Here is a 25,841-nt window from a genome sequence, read left to right as displayed (position 1 = left end):
CTACTTTAATTGTTGTTGTTATTCAGGATCATTATGGTATGGCTGTTATGGTAAAGAAACATGTATATATCCTTCATAACAATAGAGTAGGTATATACCTCCACCAAATAGCAAATCATTATAAATCACGAATCATGTCGTGTATGTTGTGGTCACGCTGTTATTTTTGCACAGCCTATAGGTCACTTGAGGTGAAAGATGTAGCCACATCACAGGACTCGATAAAATATGTTGGTAAAATATGGCAAAGATTTACGAAAATACAACAAAGTAAGACCGTTTGTGCTACATTGTGAAAACAAAAGGTTGCGGTCGTTGTTTACATTGTGAAAGAAATGCAGGCATGTGTCAGTCTACAACGTGTAATTTCAGCCTACAACGTCTAGGGATTCGACCAATAAGAAAGCGCCCTGTTGGCCCTACAGGCATTCCCATCATCCTCTCTGATTCAATGCTACGTCAGCAGTGGTACCAAAAGATGGCAGTGTCCATAGTAAACCGCCTGGCTGCTGATGCGTGTTTATTGATATTAACTTTAATATTCCACCACAGTAATGCCAATAATATCGCCGCCGCTGCTTCGACCGCAGCAGCCCCAAACCGCCGGTTTGAATACAAGTACAGTTTCAAGGGACCGCACCTGTCTCAACCCGACGGGAGTATTCCCTTTTGGGTACACAGTGGAAGTAAGTTTCAGTTTATGACTGGTGCCGGTGGCTAGGCTATAGCTGACCGTTATAAATCATTATAATAAGGTGAATCCGCTGCGATAGATATCTTGCCATTCTAGCCAGCGATTGTAGCTAGTTATTTTGCATGTGGGGGAACATTTATGACACGTTTGTTGTAGCTAGCCGGCTACTGCCTGTACCCACTGAGGATTAGTCAGTGGGCCTGATTTCAAACTCGTTTCAACATGTTATGGCAGTGAAATGAGCAGCAGCATCAGACGGGGAGAGAAGCAGGAGAAGAGATACACATGCAGACATCAGTAAAGTTACCAAGTAACTAGCTAACGTTAGCTACATTGAGTACCTTGTTACGTTCATGCCTGCCAGCTGCCTAAATCACCCTACCACAAAGTATACCATATGGTGTTGCCAAGCTTACATTTCATTTTAGCTGACACGGTATAATAGTTGAGGGGGTTCTTGTTAACAACGTTGCAGCCTATAGAAACAAAATATGGACACACAGATCATTCCAGGTTTTGGAATCCTCCTTGGAAAACACTACCGCAGCATTGCACACATGCAATAGCCAGCATTGGGTTTCATAATATTATCAGAGAAAACGCTTTGCCTTTTTAAAGTTGGTGAGCATTGTATGGGTGGATTTTTCTTTCCTATTGAATTGATCTGTCCCTCTACTAGCATGGTTTTGTGTCATGTAAAGGGTTAACAAATCAGTATCTTTAGAAGCAGTGCAAAGGTCCCTGAATGGTGTCGACTCACCCTGATTTAGGAGTCAATTTGATCATGTTGTCCATTTCTTATCAGGATACAGAATATGGCATGTTTGACACACACGAATGAACTACTGTGACATTTTGAATGTAGGCTCAAAATATACAAACTATTGTGGACCTTGGCTGTCTACCAAACCCTTGACTGTAATGCTAACAATATTAGGCCTATGTATAGGCTACCTATTTTGTCTTTACTTAAGGTTTCAGAATGTAATTAATCCATGTAAATGTTGTCCACAAAGAACCCTGGGAATAATAATCATCTCAGTGACACATGTACATGTGTAGGCTTAAGACACAATGATGTTACTAACCCCAAGGCTTGTAAAGAAAATCACTTCTGGTCAATTGTTTACCCCGGACCAATACTGGTTCTACACCAGTAGTTGCACTAAGGGCCATTATGACTTGGACAAGGCTTACTTACTTTACTTAGTTACGCTATGCAAACAGTTGAACAAGTATTTCTAGACATTCACAGTTAGTCACAAAGCTTCTGTACCGTACAGTCATAACGGAACGGACCGCTAGTGCTTCTGGTAACTGAGCTGTCTTAGCCTTCTGTCAGTAAGGGTTTGCTCAGTATGACTTTACCCCAAACTTGCTAACTAACGTTAACGTCTTGTGTCTGTCCCAGATGCCATCCCCAGTGCCGATCAGGTCCGTATCACCCCCTCTCTCAGGAGTCAGAAGGGCTCGGTCTGGACCAAGACCACAGTCAACTTTGACAACTGGGAAGCAGAGGTGACATTCCGTGTGTCTGGACGAGGGAGGATGGGAGCGGACGGCCTGGTAAGAGGAATACCACTTTGCCAAGTCAATTTTCCTTTATTATATAAAGATTGGGAAATTCACTCATGTCTAGCTTCACACTAGGCCTTTTCACACAGCATTTTCTTAGAACAGGGCTATCCTTAAACATGGGTTAAATTTAGCCCAGGGCTATCCTACCCTCCTTTCACATAAGCATGACTTAACCCTGGGCTAACTGCAGTGTGCTTTAAAAACACTGGCTACAGCATATGTAGGTGTATTATTATTGTGAAGCTAGCCAAGTGAGAAATATTACCTTCCTTCCTATGGCTTCCATATACTCTGACTCTAGCCCATAGAGAATGATAGAGGATTCTTCTGTGTATCTGTCCCATTATGGCGTCTGAGCCCACAGGCAGCTCCGTTGAGGCAATCTCCATTTTGAAGTAGTCAATTTTCTTCTTCTGCTACTGTGTTTGCGCACAAGTATAATTCATTGGCTGATCCCTCCTGATGACCTGGATGGAATTATGTGAACCTTCCTTAACCCATAGGATGTCCCACCCAGTTGACTACTTCAGAATGGAGTACCACAGTATGAGTCATAATACCCATAAAACCTAGTGGTCGAACAAGGAAATGGTTCCAGTTGTTTTTCCATCATTAATTTTTCCCGTAGGCGATTTTAGAAACACTTAAAATAAGGGCTGTGTTTTGTGTAGGCTTACCCTGACATTACTTTTTGATAACCATGTCAATTCCTTTAGGACAAGGTGTCCTTGTCTATCCTTCTCTATCCTTCTCTATGCTCTAGCCCTAATCAGCCTACTGAGCTGAGCCAAGCTGTACTGGCCTGGTGCTGTACTGGCCTGGTCACACATCCACCATAGTTGCTGGAGCCGTGCTGGAAAATATGTGAAAATGAAATATTAGAGCCTGTACAGTATGTTTTGTGTCAGCTCAATAGTGTGATAGGTATGCCTATTAATGTCCATTGAGCTACCTACGCCTATATCCCGGCAGCTAGTCTGCTGGTAGTGAGTGAGGAGTTGTGTTGACCTTTCGGCTCAGACTACAGGTTAATCCCCTTGTTTATCTCTCCATGTCTGTCCTGTCCCTGTGTGGCTCAGATGGGTAAAAGCGTGGCACTAGTAACGCCAAGGTCGTGGGTTCAAGTCCTACATTATGCGTTCGCTGTACTGTACATTTGACTGGAGCTACTGTCCCTATATTTATCTCTCTGTCCCTCTGCTGCGCTACTGCTACCTATAGTTATTCAGACAGTTAAAATAAGTATTTTTGGACATTCCCAGTCTCCATGTTCTCATCCCTCTAACAGGCGATATGGTTCACCACTGCACAAGGCCTGGATGGTCCTGTCTATGGAGCCGCTGACAACTGGAACGGCATCGGTATCTTCTTCGATTCCTTTGACAACGATGGGAAGGTTGGTGGTCAAATTTTAAACATTTGATTACATTCATTTAATCAATTTACAATAAATGTATTTATTTAATTATGGGTTAAAGCAAAAAAAAAGTCAAAAGGATATTGCAAATTAATTCAGGTAAAATGTCAATTAACCGTTTTTTTTATAATGTCATTAATACTTTAAAATTCAAATACTACAATGCAAATAATAGGAAATGTATGTTAATACTGTACACACTTTCTTATCTTGATATCCATCTTTCTTTCTTCATATTGTCAAGTTGTAGCCTAGGTCTGATGGCATGTATTGGATGTAGTGAAAGAAACACAATGACCTTTTAAAACCTAGATTAGGTAGATTACAGATTGTTGTTTGTTTTACTGTTTGTTTCAGAAAAACAACCCTGCTGTGCTGGTGGTGGGAAACAATGGCAAACTTGTTTATGATCACCCAAAGTAAGTCAACATTTCCTTCGCCTTTCTGACATCACCAACTGAACATTTTACAACTTAAAAGAAGATTAGAAAATATAATTATTTATTTGTGGTTGGAGATTATAATCCTCTCTGTCATCCTAATCTCCCTGGGCAGTGAAAGCTGGAAATCACTTTTCTGTGCCATCTATGTCTTAGAGCTTACACTACTGTCTTCTGTGTCGTCACTACTCTGTGTGTTTACACATTAATTGGAATTGTTTTCCTTAATTTCTGAAATCTCCAAACCATGTATTTTCTGTTTGTATGGCCATCTATGTTGTTCTATATTCTCTGTACTTGTTTCTCCTGCTGCTGTGGTGCATGTGTCCTTTATACTTGTTATAAATCCAGGTCTGCCTTTGTACTTTGTATTGTCGATGCTTGTGGGGATGAATTAATTTCCCTTCTTGTGATATATAAAGTAGTACTACTACTACTTCTAATACTACTATGTAATGTGTCTAAAAAAATATATATATGTTTTCTTTTCAGTGATGGCACGACTCAGGCCCTGGGGACATGTTTAAGAGACTTCCGTAACAAACCCTATCCTGTCAGAGCCAAAATAACATACTATAAAAGAACACTAATAGTAAGTAAATTATCAATCCCCTCCAATTAAAAAACCGAGACAAATTTGACTGGTGTTTTTATATTGGCCATTTATTGAGAACACGATGAAATGATCAACGCCCGAATGCATCAAACACAGAACTATGCCGTGCCTCCCGAGTGGCGCAGCGGTCTAAGACACTGCATCGCAGTGCTTGAGGCGTCAATACCGATCCGGGTTCGATCCTGGATCTGTAGAGACCCGTGAGGCGGCGCACAATTGGTCCAGCGTTGTTCGGGTTGGGGGAGGGTTTGGCTGGCCGGGATGTCCTTGTCCCATCGCGCTCTAGTGACTCCTGTGGCGGGCTGGGTGCATTGCACGCTGACACGGTCGCCAGTTGTACGGCGTTTCCTCCGACACTTTGGTGCGGCTGGCTTCCGGGTTAAGCGAGTAGTGTGTCAAGAAGCAGTGCGGCTTGGCAGGGTCGTGTTTCGGAGGACGCATGGCTCTCGACCTTCGCCTCTCCCGAGTCCGTACGTGAGTCACAGCGATGGGCCAAGACTGTAACTCGCAATTTGGATATTAAGAAATCGGGGAGGAGAAAGAGTTAAACAGTACGAAATTATAATGCATTTTAATTGATTGCACTTGGTTAATGTGCTAAAAACATTGTCTGTCCTGTCAGGTGCTGATCAACAATGGGTTCACGCCAGATAAGGATGACTATGAGTTCTGTACAAAAGTGGACAACATGGTCATTCCACAGGAAGGATACTTCGGTATCTCAGCTGCCACTGGTGGTCTAGCAGGTGGTTATCTTGGTAACAGTTTAGTTGAGGCCTGCAGGTATAATGCATTATGATGTGATTGTAATGCATTATTAAACTTGCCATACGCATGTATGAACCCCCTTTTTTTTAATGTAATTTCTTTCAAATTAGATTTTTACTATTCCTAATTTATTTAGATTAAACTGCTTGAAATGTAAAATGTGGATATTGTTAGGTTATAATGGTCAATCATGAAACAAATTATTTTGTTTAATCATATTTAATGGGTTTTGTTTGAATGTAACTTTTGTCTTCCAGATGATCATGATGTCCTGTCCTTCTTGACGTTCAGACTATCAGAGCCTGGCCAAGAACTGGTAACTAGATTTTCTTAGTTATACTACTCATAGTCATAACTGTAACTGGTACAGTTTCCACTTACCACAAGTTAAACCACTTACAGTACCACTCAGTACAATTTTAAATCGAAGAACATCAGAGTGAATTGTGTACCCTATTTCTTCAGTAGAGGTATGAGAAAGCATTATGTGAATAAGGGGAGTACAGGGCATCAGTCTCTTCAGCACCGGTTCACAGGGGGTTGTTTTGTCCCATTTGAAGCCCCCACCTGAAGCAGAGATGCCCAAGCAGGACAAGGACAAGTACCAGGAGGAATTTGAGAACTTTCAGCAGGATCTGGACAAAAAGAAAGAGGACTACCAGAAGGAGCATCCGGACGTTCAGGGACAACCCAGTTAGTTTCACTCAATAATATTCCTCAGACTTCATCATGTCTTTGCTGTACATGTTATATGCTACTTTTTACATTCTAGTAAGGGATGGGAAAGTTTTTTAATAGGCTGCGGACCCATTAAGATATTGCATACTGTACCAGTCAAAAGTTGACACCTACTCATTCAAGGGTTTTTCTTTATTTTTTGTACTATTTTTATACATTGTAGAATAATAGTGAAGACATCAAAACTATGAAATAACACATGGAATCATGAGGTAAGCAAAAAAAAAAGGGTTAAACAAATCAAAATATATTTTCTATTTGAGATTCTTCAAAGTAGTCACCCTTTCTTGATGACAGCTTTGCACAATCTTGGCATTCTCTCAACCAGCTTCGAGGTAGTCCCCTGGAATGCATTTCAATTAACAGGTGTGCCTTGTTAAAAGTTAATTTGTGGAATTTATTTCCTTCTTAATCCGTTTGAGCCAATCAGTTGTGTTGTGACAAGGTAGGGCTATATTCTGTATACCACCCCTATTTGGTAAAATACCAAGTCCATATTTTGGCAAGAACAGCTCAAATAAGCAAAGAGAAACGACAGTCCATCATTAAGACATGAAGGTCAGTCAATGTGGAAAATTTCAAGGACTTTGAACGTTTCTTCAAGTGTAAAATATATTTTGATTTGTTTAGCACTTTTTTTGGTTACTTCATGTTTCCATGTGTTATTTCATAGTTCTATCTTATGTTCACTATGATTCTACAAGGTACAAATAGTAAAAATAAAAACCCTTGTAGATAGAGATATATATCAATAGCCTTAGTCTTATATATCAGCCTGGCCATCTAGATTTACTTATGTAAAATGATATTTCTATTTTTTTTATACATTTGCAAAAATGTCCAAACCTGTTTTTGCTTTACATTAAGGGCTATTGTGTGTAAATTAATGGGGGGGGGACGACAATTTAATCAATTTTCGGATAAGACTGTAAACATAACCAAATGTGGAAAAAGTCAACAGGTCTGAATACTTTTCCTCTATATAACTCTCAACAGTAAGAGGTCAGTCAAGGTTTCAGCTTACTGTTGACAGTTAGAATACACAAGGTACGATTTGGAAATTAGTCATGCATCAGCAGTCACTCAATTATTTCATGTCAGCTGTTTTTAGATTGTTAAGTTAGTCTAGCGGACAGTTATTTGAACTTGAAGTAATCATGGTCGAATTACCGACCCATTTTTCATAATCAGTTATCATATTAAAAACTGCAAACATTTACCTCCCTCCTATAGAACAATTTGTCGAATTACAGGAAATTAGCGGGAAAATTGTGGGGGGGGGGTTGGATATGTCCAGATGCTAATACTAGATGCTAATAAGACGTCCTTCTGTCTGATCTGTGTAGTTGAGGACATGTATGAGACTGTGAACGACAGAGAGATCCGCCAAGTGTTTGAGGGCCAGAACCGGATCCATCTGGAGATCAAGCAGCTTCACCATCAGCTGGCCGTGATCCTGGACGAACAGCGGCGCTACGTATCCGTGGCTACCGACGAGATCTCCAAGCGCCAAGGGGAGTCTGGAGGACAGGTGGGACAGGTAGGAAGTCTAGGAAGACCACGAGCGCACATACATACACACACACACACACAGTATATTGTTCAAATCAATAGAGCCACATACTGAAGTTTAATAATTTTACTAAAAATAATCATGACATGTTTTAATAATTGTTATGTTTATTGAATTCTTCAGGCTCCGAGTCAAGAGATGGGTGTGGTGGTTGCAACACAACAGGAAGTACTGAGGAACCTGAACGAGTTGAGGTGGGTACCGTAACAGCGATTGTTGTTTTGTTATTATTCTTTAACTGTATTTATCACACACAGTACGATCTGATATTCCAGACAAACAAGCTATTGTTTTTCAATCAAGGCCATAAATAAATCCTTATTAAATCTCATATTTAATCTCACAATACAATACTCCGCTGCTGCAGGTGTCTCAGCCTAGACCCAATAATCTGCTATTTTGTTTGTCTCTTGCTTCCCAGTCTGAAATCTCCCTCCTGGCTTGTCTGTAGGATTTACTATGATACCTTAACTACAAGCCCCCAAGTCTATGATACCTTAAACCTCCTCCACTACACCCCCCCACCCCCCCAGTGGGATAGACACCTTATCTCCCCAGGAGCTCATCCCTAATCCATATTTATGTTCATCTTTTGTTTGCTGACTTTCGCTTTGTTTTGTGCATGAGGATATGAGCTGGGAAGTCTGGTGGGCGGTTCTTTCCTTTATCGAGCATCCGAGCTGCATTCTAGACTAGAGGACGAATGAATAAATGTTTTTTTATTTTATTTTGTTTTTTCTGATAACATCATGATTGTTTTCTAACATGGACCTTGTCGGTTCTTTGAGACGATATAACATATAGCTTAACCGTTATATATTTCCGTTACTTCACGTAACCATTGTTTCCTAAATATGTCGATATTTTCAGGTTCTAATAGATTAAAGCAATAGTACACCCAAATTAACAATTGCATATTGGTTTCCTGACCCTTTTTAAGCAGTTTATTGACAAGGTTTGACAGCATTTCATTCTTTGGTTTGATTACCTGGCCATTGTTTCCAAATGCTTACTTTTTACTTATAGATCGTTTGGGAAATTAAGCATTACAAATGATAATAAATTGCATTTGTGCCACAAATGCTAAAATGTTAGCGTGTGGAAACAGTGGCCAGGTTAAAAAACAAATCATATACTCGGAAAGTATTCAAACGCCTTGACTTTTTCCACATTTTGTCACATTAAAGCCTTATTCTAAAATTGATTAAATAGTTTTTCCCCCCTCGTCAATCTACACGCAATGTCCCAAAATGACAAAGCAAAAAAATTATTGTTTTGCAAATGTATAAATAAAATAATAAAAAAATGAAATATCACATTTTACATAAGTATTCAGACCCTTTACTCAGTACTTTGTTGAAGAACCTTTGGCAGCAATTACAGCCTTGAGTCTTCTTGGGTATAACGCTACAAGCTTGGCACACCTGTATTTGGGGAGTTTCTCCAATTCTTCTCTCCAGAGATGTTCGATCGGATTCAAGTCTGGGCTCTGGCTGGGCCACTCAAGGACATTCAGAGACTTGTCCCGAAGCCGCTCCTGCGTTGTCTTGGCTGTGTGCTTAGGGTTTCTGTCCTGTTGGAAGGTGTACCCTTCCTCAGATCTGTGCCTCAACACAAACCTAGTTCGGTGCTCTACGGACAATTCCTTTGACATCGTGGCTTCGTTTTTGCTCTGACATGCACTGTCAACTGTGGGACCTTATATTAGACAGGTGTGTGCCTTTCCAAATCATGTCCAATCAATTGAATTTACCACAGGTGGACTCCAATCCAGTTGTAGAAACATCTCAAGGATGATCAATGGAAACAGGATGCGCTTGAGCTCAATTTTGAGTCTCATAGTAAAGGGTCTAAATACTTACGTAAAATGTGATATTTTTAATAAATGAGCAACATTTTCTAAACCTGTTATCACTTTGTTGTTATTGGGTATTTTGTGTAGAATGATGAGCAGGGAAAAAAGCTAATTCGTCCGTTTTAGAATAAGTCTGTAACGTAACAAAATGTGGAAAAAGTCAAAGGGGTCTGAATACTTTCCGAATGCACCGTACATGTAAATGTCCCTATTCTTTAGATAGTTCTGTCAACCTCCCAGGCTTTTCATATGATCTTAGGATAATACAGATTAAAACTCTGTGTTAGGCTTTTGTTAGAGGCTGTCGATACAAATATAGGTTTGATGGTGTAACTTAATCCTGATGAAAGATGAGAATCTCCGTTCTTTGTCAAACATTAATTACATCAATTGTTTTTCTTTTCCATTGACGAATAACAATAACATATTTTGTTCTTAAGTATTATGATATGTAAGGTGCTTTTGGAGAGAAGGTGTAGACGGACAGATCAGATCACACAAACAAAATATTCAACGATAATGGGGGGAGAGAGCCATATTCCAAGAAAAGTCTCTCGCTAGTAGAAAATAATGATGACACCTTATTTTGGATAGTTCAGATATTCCATCAGTAAATGCTCTACAGATAGTTTGTTTATCGTATGACCGTCTGTTGATAAGCAACTGCTTGTTAAGGTTACTGATCGTGTGTAGATAGTCCATCTGTAGATGCTCTACAGACTATCCAAATAGTCTTACCAAAATAATAATTTGACATGATCAATATCAATATTGATGAATATCATCACTAAGGCTAACTAGTGTTCATTTATTATTATTTGACTAGTTTTACATAACTGTAGAATTATGCGGTTAAAGTGTATATACAGTGCCTTCAAAGTATTCACACCCCTTTTACTTTCCACATTTTATTGTGTTACAGCTAGGGCTTTGACAGTCATATATAACATTTTGTCAGCTGGTGATTGTCAAGCAAATAACTGCCGGTCTCACCGCAATTGACCGTTAATGAACATAAACACCTTTAACATCTCCTGGCTTCCACACACAGCCTACAAGCCACTGATGCAGACCTTTGGAATATCTACATTTGCATATTTTTTTTTAGACAGGTCTAAAGAAACAGATGACATTTTCTTCATATATTTCAGAAGAACAGAATAGCATACGCTGATTTGTCCTCATGTTAGGCCCTGATCTGGCTATTCCATATGGCTGTGGGCTACGCTAGTTAATTTAGCAGACAATATTTGCTTAAAAATCCGTTATTATTTATAATTTAATAGTATGAAGAATACAAATGGACATAGCTGAATAAAATAGAAAGGGTGTTTTCTCTAAATTGAGAGAGTGCAGCTATTGTGTTAGCGGTTAACAAAGAAACAGATCCTCCTATTTGTTTAATTTAGATTTATTTATGCAACTTTAGTTGTGATACAAATGTTGGGCTATATGTTTTAGATTTTTAAAATAAATTCTAAGGCTGCGTGATGCGACATGATTTGAAAGGAGTCGCATAAGTCATGAGCTCTGCTTTGTTTTATGCTCAGGCTGCACGAGCAAAAGCACTAGCCTATGTCAATCTATTTTCCCCCATAGTACAAAAGTTGACCTATTCTGTGCGAGGGGGGGGAAATATATTCCAAAAAGAAGTCTGAGACAGTTGTGGGATGTGATAGATCCCAAATTAATACAACCACTAGCACCGAAAAACCATTTAAAAGCAATGTGGCTGACACAACAGATCAGAATGTTTAGCTTAAAATGTTGATGAACTATTAGTCTTTTCAAATTGCATAGCCAATAGAAACGTTGAGCAACAGGAGCTCATGGGATCTCATGAAGTGTTTGATTAGATTTCTGATTAGATTTTCGTTGATGTCAGAGTGATTAGAGGGACAAAAGAGTGCTGAGTACCAGGCAGTTAGCAAGTTTGGTAGGCTGCTAATGACCATCAGCAGCATCTGAGCTTGGAGAAGCCTAATTACTGTGACTAAACGGTCACGTGGAATTTGACTGCCGTCATGACTCGTGACCACCGGATTGGCAGTAATATGATCACGTAACAAGCCTAGTTTCAGCCTGAATTTTGTGTCACTGGCCTACTACACACAATACCCCATAATGTCAAAGTGAAATTATGTTTTTAGACATTTTAACAAATTAATAAAAAATAATTAAAAGCCATAAGTATTCAACCCCTTTGTTATGGCAAACCTAAATAAGTTCCGTAGTAACACGTCGCATAATAAGTTGCACAGACTCACTCTGTGTGCAGTAAGTGTTGAACATGATTTTTGAATGACTGTCTCATCTCTGTACCCCACACATACAATTATCTGTAAGCTCCCTCAGTCGGGCAGTGAATTTTAAACACAGATTCTACCACGAAGACCAGTGAGGGTTCCCAATGCCTCACAAAGAAGGGGGGCCTATTGGTATGTATGTATGTATATATATATATATATAACTCAGCAGAAAAAGAAACCGACCATCACCCCTGGTGAGACAAAACCGCGACTCGACAGTGAAGAGCACTTTTTGCCAGTCCTGTCTTGTCCAGCGACGGAGGGTTTGTGCCCATAGGCGACGTTGTTGCCGTTGATGTCTGGTGAGGACCTGCGGGATTGTGCGTTCCTGGTGTAACTCGGGCAGTTGTTGTTGCCATCCTGTACCTGTCCAACAGGTGTGATGTTCGGATGTACCGATCCTGTGCAGGTGTTGTTACACGTGGTCTGCCACTGCGAGGACGATCAGCTGTCCGTCTTGTCTCCCTGTAGCACTGTCTTAGGCGTCTCACAGTACGGACATTGCAATTTATTGCCCTGGCCACATCTGCAGTCCTCATGCCTCCTTGCAGCATGCCTAAGGCATGTTCACACAGATGAGCAGGGACCCTGGGCATCTTTCTTTTGGTGTTTTTCAGAGTCAGTAGAAAGGCCTCTTTATTGTCCTAAGTTTTCATAACTGTGACGTTAATTGCCTACCGTCTGTAAGCTGTTAGTGTCTTAACGACCATTCCACACGTGCATGTTCATTCATTGTTTATGGTTCATTCATTGTTTATGGTTCATTGAACAAGCATGGGAAACAGTGTTTAAACCCTTTACAATGATCTGTGAAGTTATTTGGATTTTTACTAATTATCTTTGAAAGACAGGGTCTTGAAAAAGGGACGTTTCTTTTTTTTGCTGAGTTTATATATACAGGACCCTGTCTTTCAACGATAATTCGTAAAAATCCAAATAACTTCATTGTAAAGGGTTTTTAAACACTGTTTCCCTTTTCTTTTTTTTTAACAGACTTTGAGCATGAAGTTATTAATTACACTTTGGCTGGTGTATCAATACTCCCAGTCAATACAAACATACAGGCATCTTTTATAATTCGGTTGCCAGAGAGGAAGGAAACCGCTCAGGGATTTTACCATGAGGCCAACGGGCACTTCAAAACAGTTAAGAGTTTAATGGTTATGATATGACAACTGAGGATGGATCAACAACATTGTAGTTACTCCACAATACTAACCTAATTGACAGAGTGAAAAGGAAGCCTGTACAGAATACAAATATTCCAAAACATGTATCCTGTTTGCAATAAGGCACTAAAGTAAAACAGCAAAAAATGTCGCCAGTTTATTAGGTACACCACCCCGTTCATGAAAATGGATTGCTTCTACAGACCGTGAGGCATCGATGCATTCAGTTACTTTTCTATTGAATGTTAGAATGGGCAAAACAAAGTGACGTCAGCGACTTTGAGCGTGGTGTGATCGTCGGTTACCAGGCACGCCAGATCCAGTGTATCAGAAATGTCCGTCCTCCTGGGCTTTGCACACACGACAGTGTCTAGGGTTTACCGAGAATGGTGCGACCCAACAAAAAACATCCGGTCAGCGACAGTCCTGTGAGCGGAAAAACTGCTTGTTGATGAGAGGTCGAAGGAGAATGGCAAGAATCGTGCAAGCTGAAAGGGCGGTCCGCAGGCAGACAAGTAACGGCGCAGTACAACAGTCATATGCAGAACGGCATTCACTCAGTACTGATGGAACTTTATTTCATTCTTGCTTGCTATTTCTTTTTAAATAAAAGTCAAACAGTTGTAAACAGTTTCATTTTATCACATAGCTAAACCAAGTTAGCAAGCATGGTGTTTTTATTTTGACTGGTCACAGGTCACAGGTCACAGGTCGCGCAAGAAAAGATCATTATGATGTTTAACCTAGATGCTCTCTGTGCAACCCACACCTCTGCTTCTTTTTACGTGTGGAGGGCGACTTCAGGTTTTCAGGAACACGTTGAAAAGTAACTTGACGCTGTGTTAATCAGTCAGCGCAAATTCAGATTTATAATGACGTGAAGAAAATGTAATTGACAGAGGAAGGAGCGTACTGAATTAATACACATGGTAAGGGATAGAATATACTCTGGATCTTCTTACAGCAATGTGTCTGTCTGGTGTGTGCATGTATTATAGTGTAACGACCCTGGGTTTATTAGCGCGGAAATCGACGACCCTGGGTTTATTAGCGCGGAAATCGACGACCCTGGGTTTATTAGCGCGGAAATCGACGACCCTGGGTTTATTAGCGCGGAAATCGACGACCCTGGGTTTATTAGCGCGGAAATCGACGACCCTGGGTTTATAAGCGCCGAAATCGACGACCCTGGGTTTATAAGCGCCGAAATCGACGACCCTGGGTTTATAAGCGCCGAAATCGACGACCCTGGGTTTATTAGCGCCGAAATCGACGACCCTGGGTTTATAAGCGCCGAAATCGACGGCCCTGGGTTTATAAGCGCCGAAATCGACGACCCTGTGTTTATTAGCGCGGAAATCGACGACCCTGGGTTTATTAGCGCGGAAATCGGCGACCCTGGGTTTATAAGCGCGGAAATCGACGACCCTGGGTTTATTAGCGCGGAAATCGACGACCCTGGGTTTATTAGCGCGGAAATCGACGACCCTGGGTTTATTAGCGCGGAAATCGACGACCCTGGGTTTATTAGCGCGGAAATCGACTCTGCCGTTCGAGCATGCTTTTGCGGCACAGTCGATAGCGCGCTGGATTTCGGGCTAGAAGGTCGAGGGTTCGAGACCTGCTCCCTGCTGTTTCATTACAATACATGAATTAGCAGTGCGGCAGTTTTCCCAACGTTTCCAAAGTATTGTGCATCTAACTGGCTATAATAGCAGCCAAGGAGGTCCGCCAGGTTATTTGTGCTCTGATTTACACGCAAGTGTCCAGGGTCAGCAGTTTCTACAGATGTCTGTCTTCAGCCATAGGAAAAACCTTCCGTAGCAAAATATACAGAGCTAGCTAGCGACCTTCCTTTTGCTTCTCATCCAACTAGCCTTCTACTAGCAAGCTGCTACTGTTGTGCAGCAACCGAGTTGCTCGAATGTTTTAGAACTCTGAGATTCGACTCCAAAAGATGTTAGCATTGTCAGAAATGCTACCAAAAGGTAGCATATCATTGGTTTTCATTGGGCAGATTTGTGCATGTGAGAGTGGTAAATTGATTTTTTTTTAAACTGTTGCACCTGCAAACTTAATCAGTCCAAATGGATCTAAGTCTAATGGTAACCTTATGGATGCTGGAGATTTGTTTTAATCCGACGTCTAGAATTTGAGCTAGGTTTTGGCAAAATAATTATCTGACGACCATAGTGCTAACGACCCATCAAAAATCCGATATACTGATTCTCTGGGATGGCTGGACGGATCATGACGAGAGGCGGGGAATGTGTTGTGTACCTCCCACGTTGATTTGCACATTTTCGTTAACATTGGTTTAGATATGATGGTAGGGAGATTTTGAATTCAACATTGAACTTCAAAGAATGCATTCTATAGTCGAGCCAACCGGCACAACATTAAGACAATACAAACATAGTACAGACATACTGTACATCTGACTCTAATGCAGTAACCTGATTGGTCTATATGGGATTATAATCTAGTAGATTATTATGCCCTCGTTAAGGTCTTGACCCCGTCTATAGAGATGTGAATTATGATTATATGATTGACCTCGTCTTACTGTTAGTCTCTGGTAAATTATGTTCTCTGATCTGAGAAGGGCTTTCTCATAAATGGGTCACTTGGACAAGATAAAGATTAGACTCACAGTTTTAATAAATGTTCACTTACTTTCTCGAGGGAGATTTGCCTGCTTCTTAATTTTGAGAAACAAATTGGATTTTGTTTATACAAATGTCTTCTACTGTCTGACCATCTCTCAGCTGTGTGCTCTGTGCCATGTGGCCCTGGGTTGGCTGCAAGGAAAGGAAACATCTCGGGCACCATTTGTCCTTGGAGGATTTGACATCAGTCTTTAAATACATCCTTCATACACAGATACAAAACACGGGCTCCTTCTGATTGCTTTCTTGATGTCGCAGTTCCCCCCTAGACCTATATACTTACAGCCTTCCAATTGCTTTCGTTTGTGAAGTGTTTTTGGCTTGTAATCATCTTAAGACGATATTAATGGGAAAAGACGTACCCCTCCTGTTAGTAATAATACATTATAAAAAAAATGTAATTTAATCAGAAACGTGATCTTGTTCTCTTTATTAAAATGTCAACTGAGTCTTATTCTGCTCTTTTGATACACGCCACTAACTTCTGCATTTTGCACATTTTCTCAACATGGGCACTTTTTGATTGCACGTTTACAGAAGCCACAATGTAATAAAAAAAAATATGATGGTTTCAATAGACAATACCATGTGTTATACTGGTTAAGGTTAAATCCCTAACCAGCAAATCATTTCACAGAGAAAGGAGTATTGTAAACTGACAAATCCATCACAACCCATGTACAACAGTACATTTGGAAAGTTTCAAGACTCCTTGACTTTTTCCTGATTTTACGTTACAGCGTTATTCAAATACAATACCCCATAATGACAAAGCAAAAACAGTTAAACATTTTATTTTTTTGCAGATTTATTACAAATTGGAAAACTTTAACTATGACATTTTACATAAGTATTCAGACCCTTTACTCAGTACTTTGTTGAAGCACCTTTTGGTAGTGATTTACAGCCTCAAGTCTTCTTGGGTATGACGCTACAAGCTTGGCACACCTGTATTTGGGGAGTTTCTCCCATTCTTCTCTGCAGATCCTCTCAAGCTCTGTCAGGTTGGATAGGGAGTGTCGCTGCACAGCTATTTTCAGGTCTATCCAGAGATGTTTGATTGGGTTCAAGTCCGGGCTCTGTCTGGGCCACTCAATGACATTCAGAGACTTGTCCCGAAGCCACTCCTGCATTGTCTTGGCTGTGTGCTTAGTGTCGTTGTCCTGTTGGAAGGTGAATGAATCCATTTTAGAATAGGGCTGTAACGTAACAAAGTGGAAAAAGTCGAGGGGTATGAATACTTTCCGAATGCACTGTAATGTTTTTTATTCAATTATTTTTTTTCATGACTTTTATTGAACAGAGAGATGATGACAGTGGGGAAAGAGAACTTTGTGTCAAAGGGCAGTAGGCAGGATTCAGACCCATGCCGACACCATAGACGTGTGCTGAAGGCTGTGGCTTACACCGCTTGGCCACCATCACAACACATTTGAGATATTCCCAATCTGAAATTTGCCCTCGGCTAAGGTCAATACTTTTGGTATTATTTATAAAAAGTGTGAATACATTTTTTCTGTTTTTAAACCTTGGTATATTGAATATGATCTATAATATTTCTCTTAAGTTGTTTTTATTAAGATACTGTACATCTGGGTTAAGAACATGGGATTAATTCAGCAATCATGTCCTTTTTTTGTTAATGGTAGATTTTGTTTCTGATGTTAAGGATAAATGGCCTTTTGGGAAGATCCTAAAGAGGATTTAGAGATTGACTTTGGACCGTTCCCTGTGACATTAAGATTATATATTGTTCATTACAGTACGTTTGCTGTCTTTTCTTAGCTCTAGAGGGGACTTATGGCTGGACTTAACAAAACCGAAACTGTAGGAAACTCGCACTATCATTCAAATTGTTTCTGTGTTGCCTTGGGTGTTCTACCGATTTGTACCAATGCCTTCAGAGCACCTGTGTTGGCGTGGGTTAAAATCCAGACCGTACTGTCTCTCTCCTACCAGCTTTCCTGTCACCCTCTCACTCTCTGTCCAGGAGCAGGGCTGGATTAATGCAGGGGCTTACTGGGGTTGAAGCTGCCAGGTCCATGGGGGCCCAAGAAGCAGCAAAAATGAATAAAATAATTAGAAAATGTGTATTTATTTATATATATATATATATATATATAAATAAAAATCTGCAACCGCCAATCACAGGAGGATTCAGAAGTCCGCTCTCAATGAGTATAGACAGCCTGCTGCCGCTCTGCTAATCATCAGATCGGGGGGAGGGGAAGTGGTAAGGGTGCCCACGTGGGTAACTAGGGTGGGCCCTGACTTGATTGGGTAACTGGTTAATAAAAAACACAAACATAGGGTTTTTGGCTTAGATTCTACAAGTGGACCTAAACCATGCCAGAAAAATGCATTTTGGTTGGATTGTTCAAAAATATTTTTTGGGTATTTCTGTTTCGATTATTTGGGTGTAATGCTGTAACACAGAATTAACCAGTTAATACAAGACCACATGGTGGTAGTGACTGACCATTACACTTATTAACCATTTATTCACTTTACTTTAATACAATATTTCAGTTGTTGTAATATACACGTGTTTTATTTAATTACTTTATTATTTCATTCCAAGTCATCATCACCTCTATAGAGCTGCTTTCTGACAAAATCACTATTTTAGTAGTTCTTCAAAGTAAATAAGGCATATGTTTTATGACTGCTGAATACCAACTATCAATCACTTAGATCAGCGGTTCCCAATTATTATTTTTTTATAGTCCTGTACCCCTTCAAACATTCATCCTCCAGCTGCGTTCTACCTCTAGCACCAGGGTCAGCGCACTCTCAAATAGTTTTTTTTGCCATCATTGTAAGCCTGCCCCACACACAGTATACAATACATTTATTAAACAATAGAATGAGTGAGTTTTTGTCACAACCCGGCTAGAGGGAAGTGACAAAGAGCTCTTATAGGACCAGGGCACAAATAATATAATAATAATCAATCATTTTGCTCTTTATTTAACCATCTTACATATAAAACCTTATTTGTTCATTGAAATGTGTTAACTCACCACAGGTTAATGAGAAGGGTGTGCTTGAAGGATGCACATAACTCTGCAATGTTGGGTTGTATTGGAGAGAGTCTGTCTTAAATCATTTTCCACACACATTCTGTGCCTGTATTTAGTTTTCATGCTAGTGAGGGCCGAGAATCCACTCTCACATAGGTACGTGGTTGCAAAGGGCATCCGTGCCTTTTGCCAAGGCATGATTATCTGAGCCCAGCTCAATCCAGAAATCTGGCAGTGGCTTCTGATATAAATTACATTTTCACACAATCATAGCCTCAATTTTGTCTTGCACATTGAATATAGTTGCGGAGAGTCCCTGTAATCCTAGATTCAGATCATTCAGGTGAGAAAAAACATCACCCAGATAGGCCAGTCGTGTGAGAAACTCGTCATCATGCAAGCGGTCAGACAGGTGAAAATTATGGTCAGTAAAGAACTTGAAGCTCGTCTCTCAATTGAAAAAATAAAATAAATAGTTAATACTTTGCCCCTTGATAACCAGTACACTTCTGTATGTTGTAAAAGCGTTACATGGTCACTGCCCATATCATTGCATAGTGCAGAAAATACACGAGAGTTCAGGGGCATTTGCTCTAACAAAGTTAGCCATTTTCATTGTAGTGTCCAAAATGTCTTTCAAGCTGTCGGGCATTCCCTTGGCAGCAAGAGCCTCTCAGTGGATGCTGCAGTGTATCCAAATGGCGTTGGGAGCAACTGCTTTCACGCGCGTTACCACTCCACAATGTCACCGCGTCATGGCTTTTGCGCCATTAGTACAGATACCAACACATCTTGATCACCAAAGTCCTTTTGATGTCACAAAGCTGTCCAGTACTTAAAAAATATCCTCTCCTGTTGTCCTAGTTTGCAGTGGTTTGCAGAAGAGGATGTCTTCCTTAATTGACCCCCCCCATAAACGTAACGGACATATACCAGGAGCTGTGCCATGCCCGCCACGTGTTGACTCATCCAGCTGTAACGCATAAAATTCACTGGCTTGTATGTGAAGCAGTAATTGTTTCAAAACATCTCCTGCCATGTCACTGATGCGTCGTGAAACAGTGTTGTTTGATGGCGTCATTGTCAGTATAGTTTTTTTTGTTATTTTCCCCCAGCATTGTCCTAACCATATCCGCGGCAGCAGGAAGAATTAAGTCCTCCACAATAGTATGGGACTTGCCTGTCCTAGCCACTCGGTACCTCACCATATAAGACGCATCTAGCCCCTTCGTATTAAAACTTCTTAGGGATCAAATCCCGTTAACGGGATCGATTTGACAACATCCGGTGAAATGGCCAAATTCAAATTAAATTATTAGAAATATTTAACTTTCATACAATCACAAGTGCAATACACAATTAAAGCTTTACTTCTTGTTAATCCAGCCACCGTGTCAGATTTCAAAAAGGCTTTACGACGAAAGCAAACCAGGCTATTATCTGAGGACAGCACCCCATCAAACAAATACAGACAATCATATTTCATCCCGCCAGGCGCGACACAAAACTCAGAAATAACGATATAATTCATGCCTTACCTTTTGAAGAGCTTCTTCTGTTGGCACTCCAATATGTCCCATAAACATCACAAATGGTCCTTTTGTTCGATTAATTCCGTCGTTATATCTCAAATGTCCATTTATTTGGCGCATTGATCCAGAAAATCACCAGTTCCAACTCGCGCAACATGACTACAAAATATCTAATAAGTTACCTGTAATCTTTGTCCAAACATTTCAAACAACTTTCCTAATACAATTTTAGGTATTCTTTTACGTAACTAATCAATCAAATTTAAGACGGGATAAACTGTGTTCAATAGCGGATAAAAACAAAGTGGAGCGAGCTTTCATGTCGCACGCCCCTAACAAACAGTACACTAGACTCGACCCTTGTTCTGAACAGCCCTACTTCTTAATTACACAAAGGAAAAACATCAACCAATTTCTAAAGACTGTTGACATCCAGTGGAAGTGATAGGAACTGCAAGCAAGTGCCTTTAGAAATCTAGATCCACATTGAAATCACTGTCACCTCAACAACAACAAAAATTCCTGGATGGTTTGTCCTCGGGGTTTCGCCTGCCAAATAAGTTCTGTTATACTCACAGACATTATTCAAACAGTTTTAGAAACTTCCGAGTGTTTAGAGTACTAATAATATGCATATCCTAGCTTCTGGGCCTGAGTAGCAGGCAGTTTACTTTGGGCACGCTTTTCCTCCGGACGTGAAAATACCGCCCCCTAGCCTAGAGAGGTTTTAATGGTATCTGTTGCTTTTATACATGTCTTACTACTCGAAGTCGTCTTAATTCTCGCTCAAAAAAACTCCCGTGGCTTATTTTTCAAATTGGCATGTTTTGTTTCTAAATGTCTGCGGAAGAGTGAAGGTTTCATTGAGTTGTGAGAAAGTACTTTTGCACAAATAACACACTGTGGCTGAGGAAAGGCACTACTCCCAATATAAGTGAACCCCAAATCAAAGTAGTTATCATATTTGCGCCTCTTCGATGGTTCAACGTCCCTGTCTGTTGTTCGGTGGTTTCCCGGGTAACGGGGCAGTAGCTCTTCGGCTGCATCAGATTCACAACGGTCACTATCCATGCTAGCTGGGCTAACAACAACATGTAGAATTACTGATCCTAGCTGGGGTAACAACAACATGTAGAATTACTGATGCTAGCTGGGCTAACAACAACATGTAGAATTACTGATGCTAGCTGGGCTAACAACAACATGTAGAATTACTGATGCTAGCTGGGCTAACAACAACATGTAGAATTACTGATGCTAGCTGGGCTAACAACAACATGTAGAATTACTGATGCTAGCTGGGCTAACAACAACATGTAGAATTACTGATGCTAGCTGGGCTAACAACAACATGTAGAATTACTGATGCTAGCTGGGCTAACAACAACATGTAGAATTACTGATGCTAGCTGGGCTAACAACAACATGTAGAATTACTGATGCTAGCTGGGCTAACAACAACATGTAGAATTACTGATGCTAGCTGGGCTAACAACAACATGTAGAATTACTGATGCTAGCTGGGCTAACAACAACATGTAGAATTACTGATGCTAGCTGGGCTAACAACAACATGTAGAATTACTGATGCTAGCTGGGCTAACAACAACATGTAGAATTACTGATGCTAGCTGGGCTAACAACAACATGTAGAATTACTGATGCTAGCATTGGATGTGCTCGTGGGAGCAGAACAACTTGTGTCGTATGTATGTATGTATGTGTATATATGTATGTGTGTATATATATTAGAATGAATGATTTTGGATAATAAAAATAAAAAAAGGATACGATTTGTATAACATAAAATATATAATATAACGTATGCACCATTTAAAGGACACATGCAGTGTGTGTGTAGTGTATCGGTCTGTGTGTTGTGGTCACCTGTGCTGGCCCACCTTCTCTGCCTCATCTTCTTCTTTTTAATCAGGATTAGTGGTCTGGGCATTGTTCCCAGAGAACTGTCCAATAGCTTTACCACATGGATAAACCTGTCTGTCAGTCTGAGTCACACATTCACACCCTCACTTCATCTAGAGGGAGTAGACCGTACAGGTGCATCAAAGCTGGGACCGAGAGATAGAAGATGTTTTTTAATCTCCAAGCCATCCAGACTGTTAAACAGTCACTACTAGCTGGCCCTCACCCAGTACCCTGCCCTGCACTTCAGTCACTGGTACTAGCCGGCTACTACCCGGTACTCTACCCTGCACCTTAGAGACTGCTGCCCTATCTACATAGTCATGTAACACTGGTCACTTTAATCATGTTTACATACTGTTTTACCCACTTTAGATGTATATACTGTATTGTAGTCATGGCTCATCCTATATATCAGATTGTTTTATATCTAGATTATGTGTGCTGTTTTTATAGCTAGGCATTACTGCACTGTCGGAGCTAGCAGCGATTTAACATCTGTGTACGCAACCAATCAACTTTTGATTTGATTTGACACCCTATCATAGGGAAAACATGTCCTCCAACCTTAATTCAATCATCTTCCAAATACCTAGACTTCAAGTTCACATACCTTATTTAGATTATTTAGGTATAGGAAGACATATTCAATTAATCCTCTTCATTCTGTATTAGCTGAAATTCATTCCTGGTTTAATGTTGTCGCCTACTTCAGATGTTGTTTACCACGGGCTGAGGTTTTTCTTCGCTACCCTTTCTGGTGTGCTGATGTAGAAAATGTTAGAATTTTTCCTATTGTATGTATGTTTCTACTGCAGCTTGGGCTGTGTTCAACAGTGAGATAGATCTGACTCTTCTGTTTGTTTGTTTTTCTCCTCAGAAACTCGTTCTATGAGTCTCTGAAACAGATTGGTGCCAGTCAGCATCAGGGCAACGCAGTAGGCATGGGGACGTATGAGACGGTCCAACACTTCAACGACATCAAGGAACATCTACATGTGGTCAAGAAGAACATCGAACACCTCATAACGCGCAATGGGGTTTGTCAATAACTTATTTGACTGTAAATCTCAGCGGTTCTCCACACGTCTTTCTCAAGTCTTTTCCTGATTCCTCGAACTTCGCCTCCTTCGCCAACCACATTGGAAGAGAAGATCCATGGTCCTTTTCCCTCAGACCTTCTCCTCCAATGTGTTTTGAGAAGACTGGAAGGAACGAGGACATGAGGAATCTAGATTTTTACAGTATATTTTTGTGTCTTATGCTGCATGTAGAACCCCAGTGAAAAGCAGGTGATGAACTGCCCTGACCCTCCTCCAATGCCTTCCTGTTTGGGTACCACACACTTCCTGGTCTTTGTGGTCATCCAATCAGTCCTGTTCTTCAGCTACATTATGTACAAGTAAGAGCAATAATAAATAAATAGAATAACTAATACATTTAAAAAATCAAATGTTTGTCATAACTCTCATCTCTTTCTCTCTCCTCTCAATTTCAACTCTCTCCTCTCTCTCATCTCTTTCTCTCTTTCTTCTCCCTCTACAGAAGTCAACAAGAAGCAGCAGCAAAGAAATTCTTTTGATGAAATACTCATCAATATCATGCCAATATGTAAATGAGGGACTGTTCATTTTGCTGGTTATTTTGGTTTGGTTTTGTTTTTCAAAATTGTAAATTATTGTACTTGAAAATTAGATTTTGTTTGAGAAGTTTCTTTTTTAATTTCTTAGTTTTAATTTGATCTGATATTATGTTTAGGGTATGTGAATGAATGCTCGTGTGGGACATTTTGTTAAAAGATTCCAAATATGATGTAATATATTCTATACAGTATTTTGACAAGTCGTTGGGTGATATTCTGATCTTTCGACTGGTTTTTGATAAGTTCCCACTCTCAGAAAACAAAAACACCGTATGCCCATTCACATAGCTTGGAAAACTGTGGATTTAATAAATGTGCAATTTTGTATGAATTTTGAACTGTGTTGAAGAAAACCCAGAGTGGATGTCCAATATGTGTGTCTTCTTGAATGGTTGAAACATGCCAATCTGGCATTTTTCTTTTTTCTTCTCAAGCAATTTACATAAACAAAAAACAAAACCAACATTTTTGTCTTTGTTCCTGTATGCCATCCTATTGTTTACATTTTGGTTTTCAGGTATTAAAAAAAGTAGCCTAATTGTTGTTAAATTTGACCTTCTAGCCTGGTCCCAGATCTGTTTGTGCTGTCATGCCAACTCATTGTAACTCATCGAAGTAGTTGGCAAGATAGCGCCAACAGATCTGGGACCAGACTGTCATCCTGTCGCTTTTGATCAGGATCCCTTTTAAAGACATTAGCTTAATGCATGGCTTAGTGCTTAGTCTGGTCAAGGTTTGGTCTAAGGGAGGCATGGTAGGCTGGTGTCTCTACAGTAGACTGGGGTGTCTCTACAGTAGACTGGTGTCTCTGGCACGGTAGGCTGGTGTCTCTGGCACGGTAGGCTGGTGTCTCTGGCACGGTAGGCTGGTGTCTCTGGCACGGTAGGCTGGTGTCTCTGGCACGGTAGGCTGGTGTCTCTGGCACGGTAGGCTGGTGTCTCTGGCACGGTAGGCTGGTGTCTCTGGCACGGTAGGCTGGTGTCTCTGGCACGGTAGGCTGGTGTCTCTGGCACGGTAGGCTGGTGTGTCTACAGTGGACTGGTGTCTCTGGCATGGTAGGCTGGTGTCCAGCAATAATAGCCTCTGACAGATCAGAGGACATTATGCTGGGCCTTATGTGAGAGAGAACAACTCTGTGTGCCAGTGGTGAGGTATAGGTAGGGTTACAAAGCTACCGGTAATTTAACACAGTTACCGGAATCTTCGTAATTTTGGTAATTAATAGTTGAATAACCTTTTTTTTTTTTTATTCATATACAGTATGTTGTAACTGACTTCAGTGGGCAAATGCTCACCTTTTGATGGCCACTGGCGCGCTGGAGAAGTGTGTTCACGGATGAATACCGGTTTCAACTGTACGGGGCAGATGGCTTCGTGTGGGTGAGCGGTTTGCTGACGTGAACAGAGTGCCCCATGGCGGGTTTATGGTATAGGCAGGCATAAGCTACGGACAACGAACACAATTGCAATTTATCAATGGCAATTTGAAGGAACAGAGATACCGTGACGAGATCTTAAGGCCCGTTGTCGTGCCATTCATTCACCGCCGTCACCTCATGTTTCAGCATGATAATGCACTGCCCCAAGGATCTGTACAGAATTCCTGGAAACTGAAAATGTCCCAGTTCTTCCATGGCCTGCATACACACCAGACATGTCATCCATTGAGCATGTTTGGGATACTCTGGATCGACATGTATGACAGCGTGTTCCAGTTCTCGTCAATATCCAGCTACTTCACAAAGCCATTGAAGAAGAGTGGGACAACATTCCACAGACTACAATCAACAGCCTGATCAACTCTATGTGAAGGAGATGTGTCACGCTGCATGAGGCAAGTGGTGGTCACACCAGATACTGACTGGTTTTCTGATCCACACCCCTATCTCCTTTTT

At 40.6% G+C, this 25,841-nt stretch overlaps 1 protein-coding gene across 2 annotated transcripts; it reads left to right on the top strand.

The window, feature by feature from the left end:
• Window positions 1–435: 435 nt before the first annotated feature.
• On the top strand, window positions 436–24,409 carry lman1 (lectin, mannose-binding, 1). Of its 2 annotated transcripts, none has more exons than XM_071341416.1 (13): window positions 436–686; window positions 2,106–2,260; window positions 3,561–3,668; window positions 4,047–4,108; window positions 4,622–4,721; window positions 5,368–5,491; window positions 5,771–5,829; window positions 6,074–6,206; window positions 7,598–7,791; window positions 7,948–8,018; window positions 23,185–23,344; window positions 23,579–23,706; window positions 23,850–24,409. In XM_071341416.1, the coding sequence occupies exons 1-13, from the start codon at window positions 452–454 to the stop codon at window positions 23,884–23,886; spliced, it is 1,566 nt and encodes a 521-aa protein (XP_071197517.1). In that variant the 5' UTR covers window positions 436–451; the 3' UTR covers window positions 23,887–24,409. The 2 variants fall into 2 exon arrangements, with proteins under 2 accessions (XP_071197517.1, XP_071197508.1); XM_071341407.1 differs by having other exon boundaries at window positions 5,368–5,503.
• The last annotated feature ends 1,432 nt before the right edge of the window (window positions 24,410–25,841 follow it).

Source organism: Salvelinus alpinus, chromosome 1 (genome assembly GCF_045679555.1).
Source record: "Salvelinus alpinus chromosome 1, SLU_Salpinus.1, whole genome shotgun sequence".
Classification (NCBI taxonomy): Eukaryota; Metazoa; Chordata; class Actinopteri; order Salmoniformes; family Salmonidae; genus Salvelinus; species Salvelinus alpinus.
The sequence above is the reverse complement of the archived record's forward strand: the minus strand, read 5'-3'. Positions and strand labels throughout refer to the sequence as shown.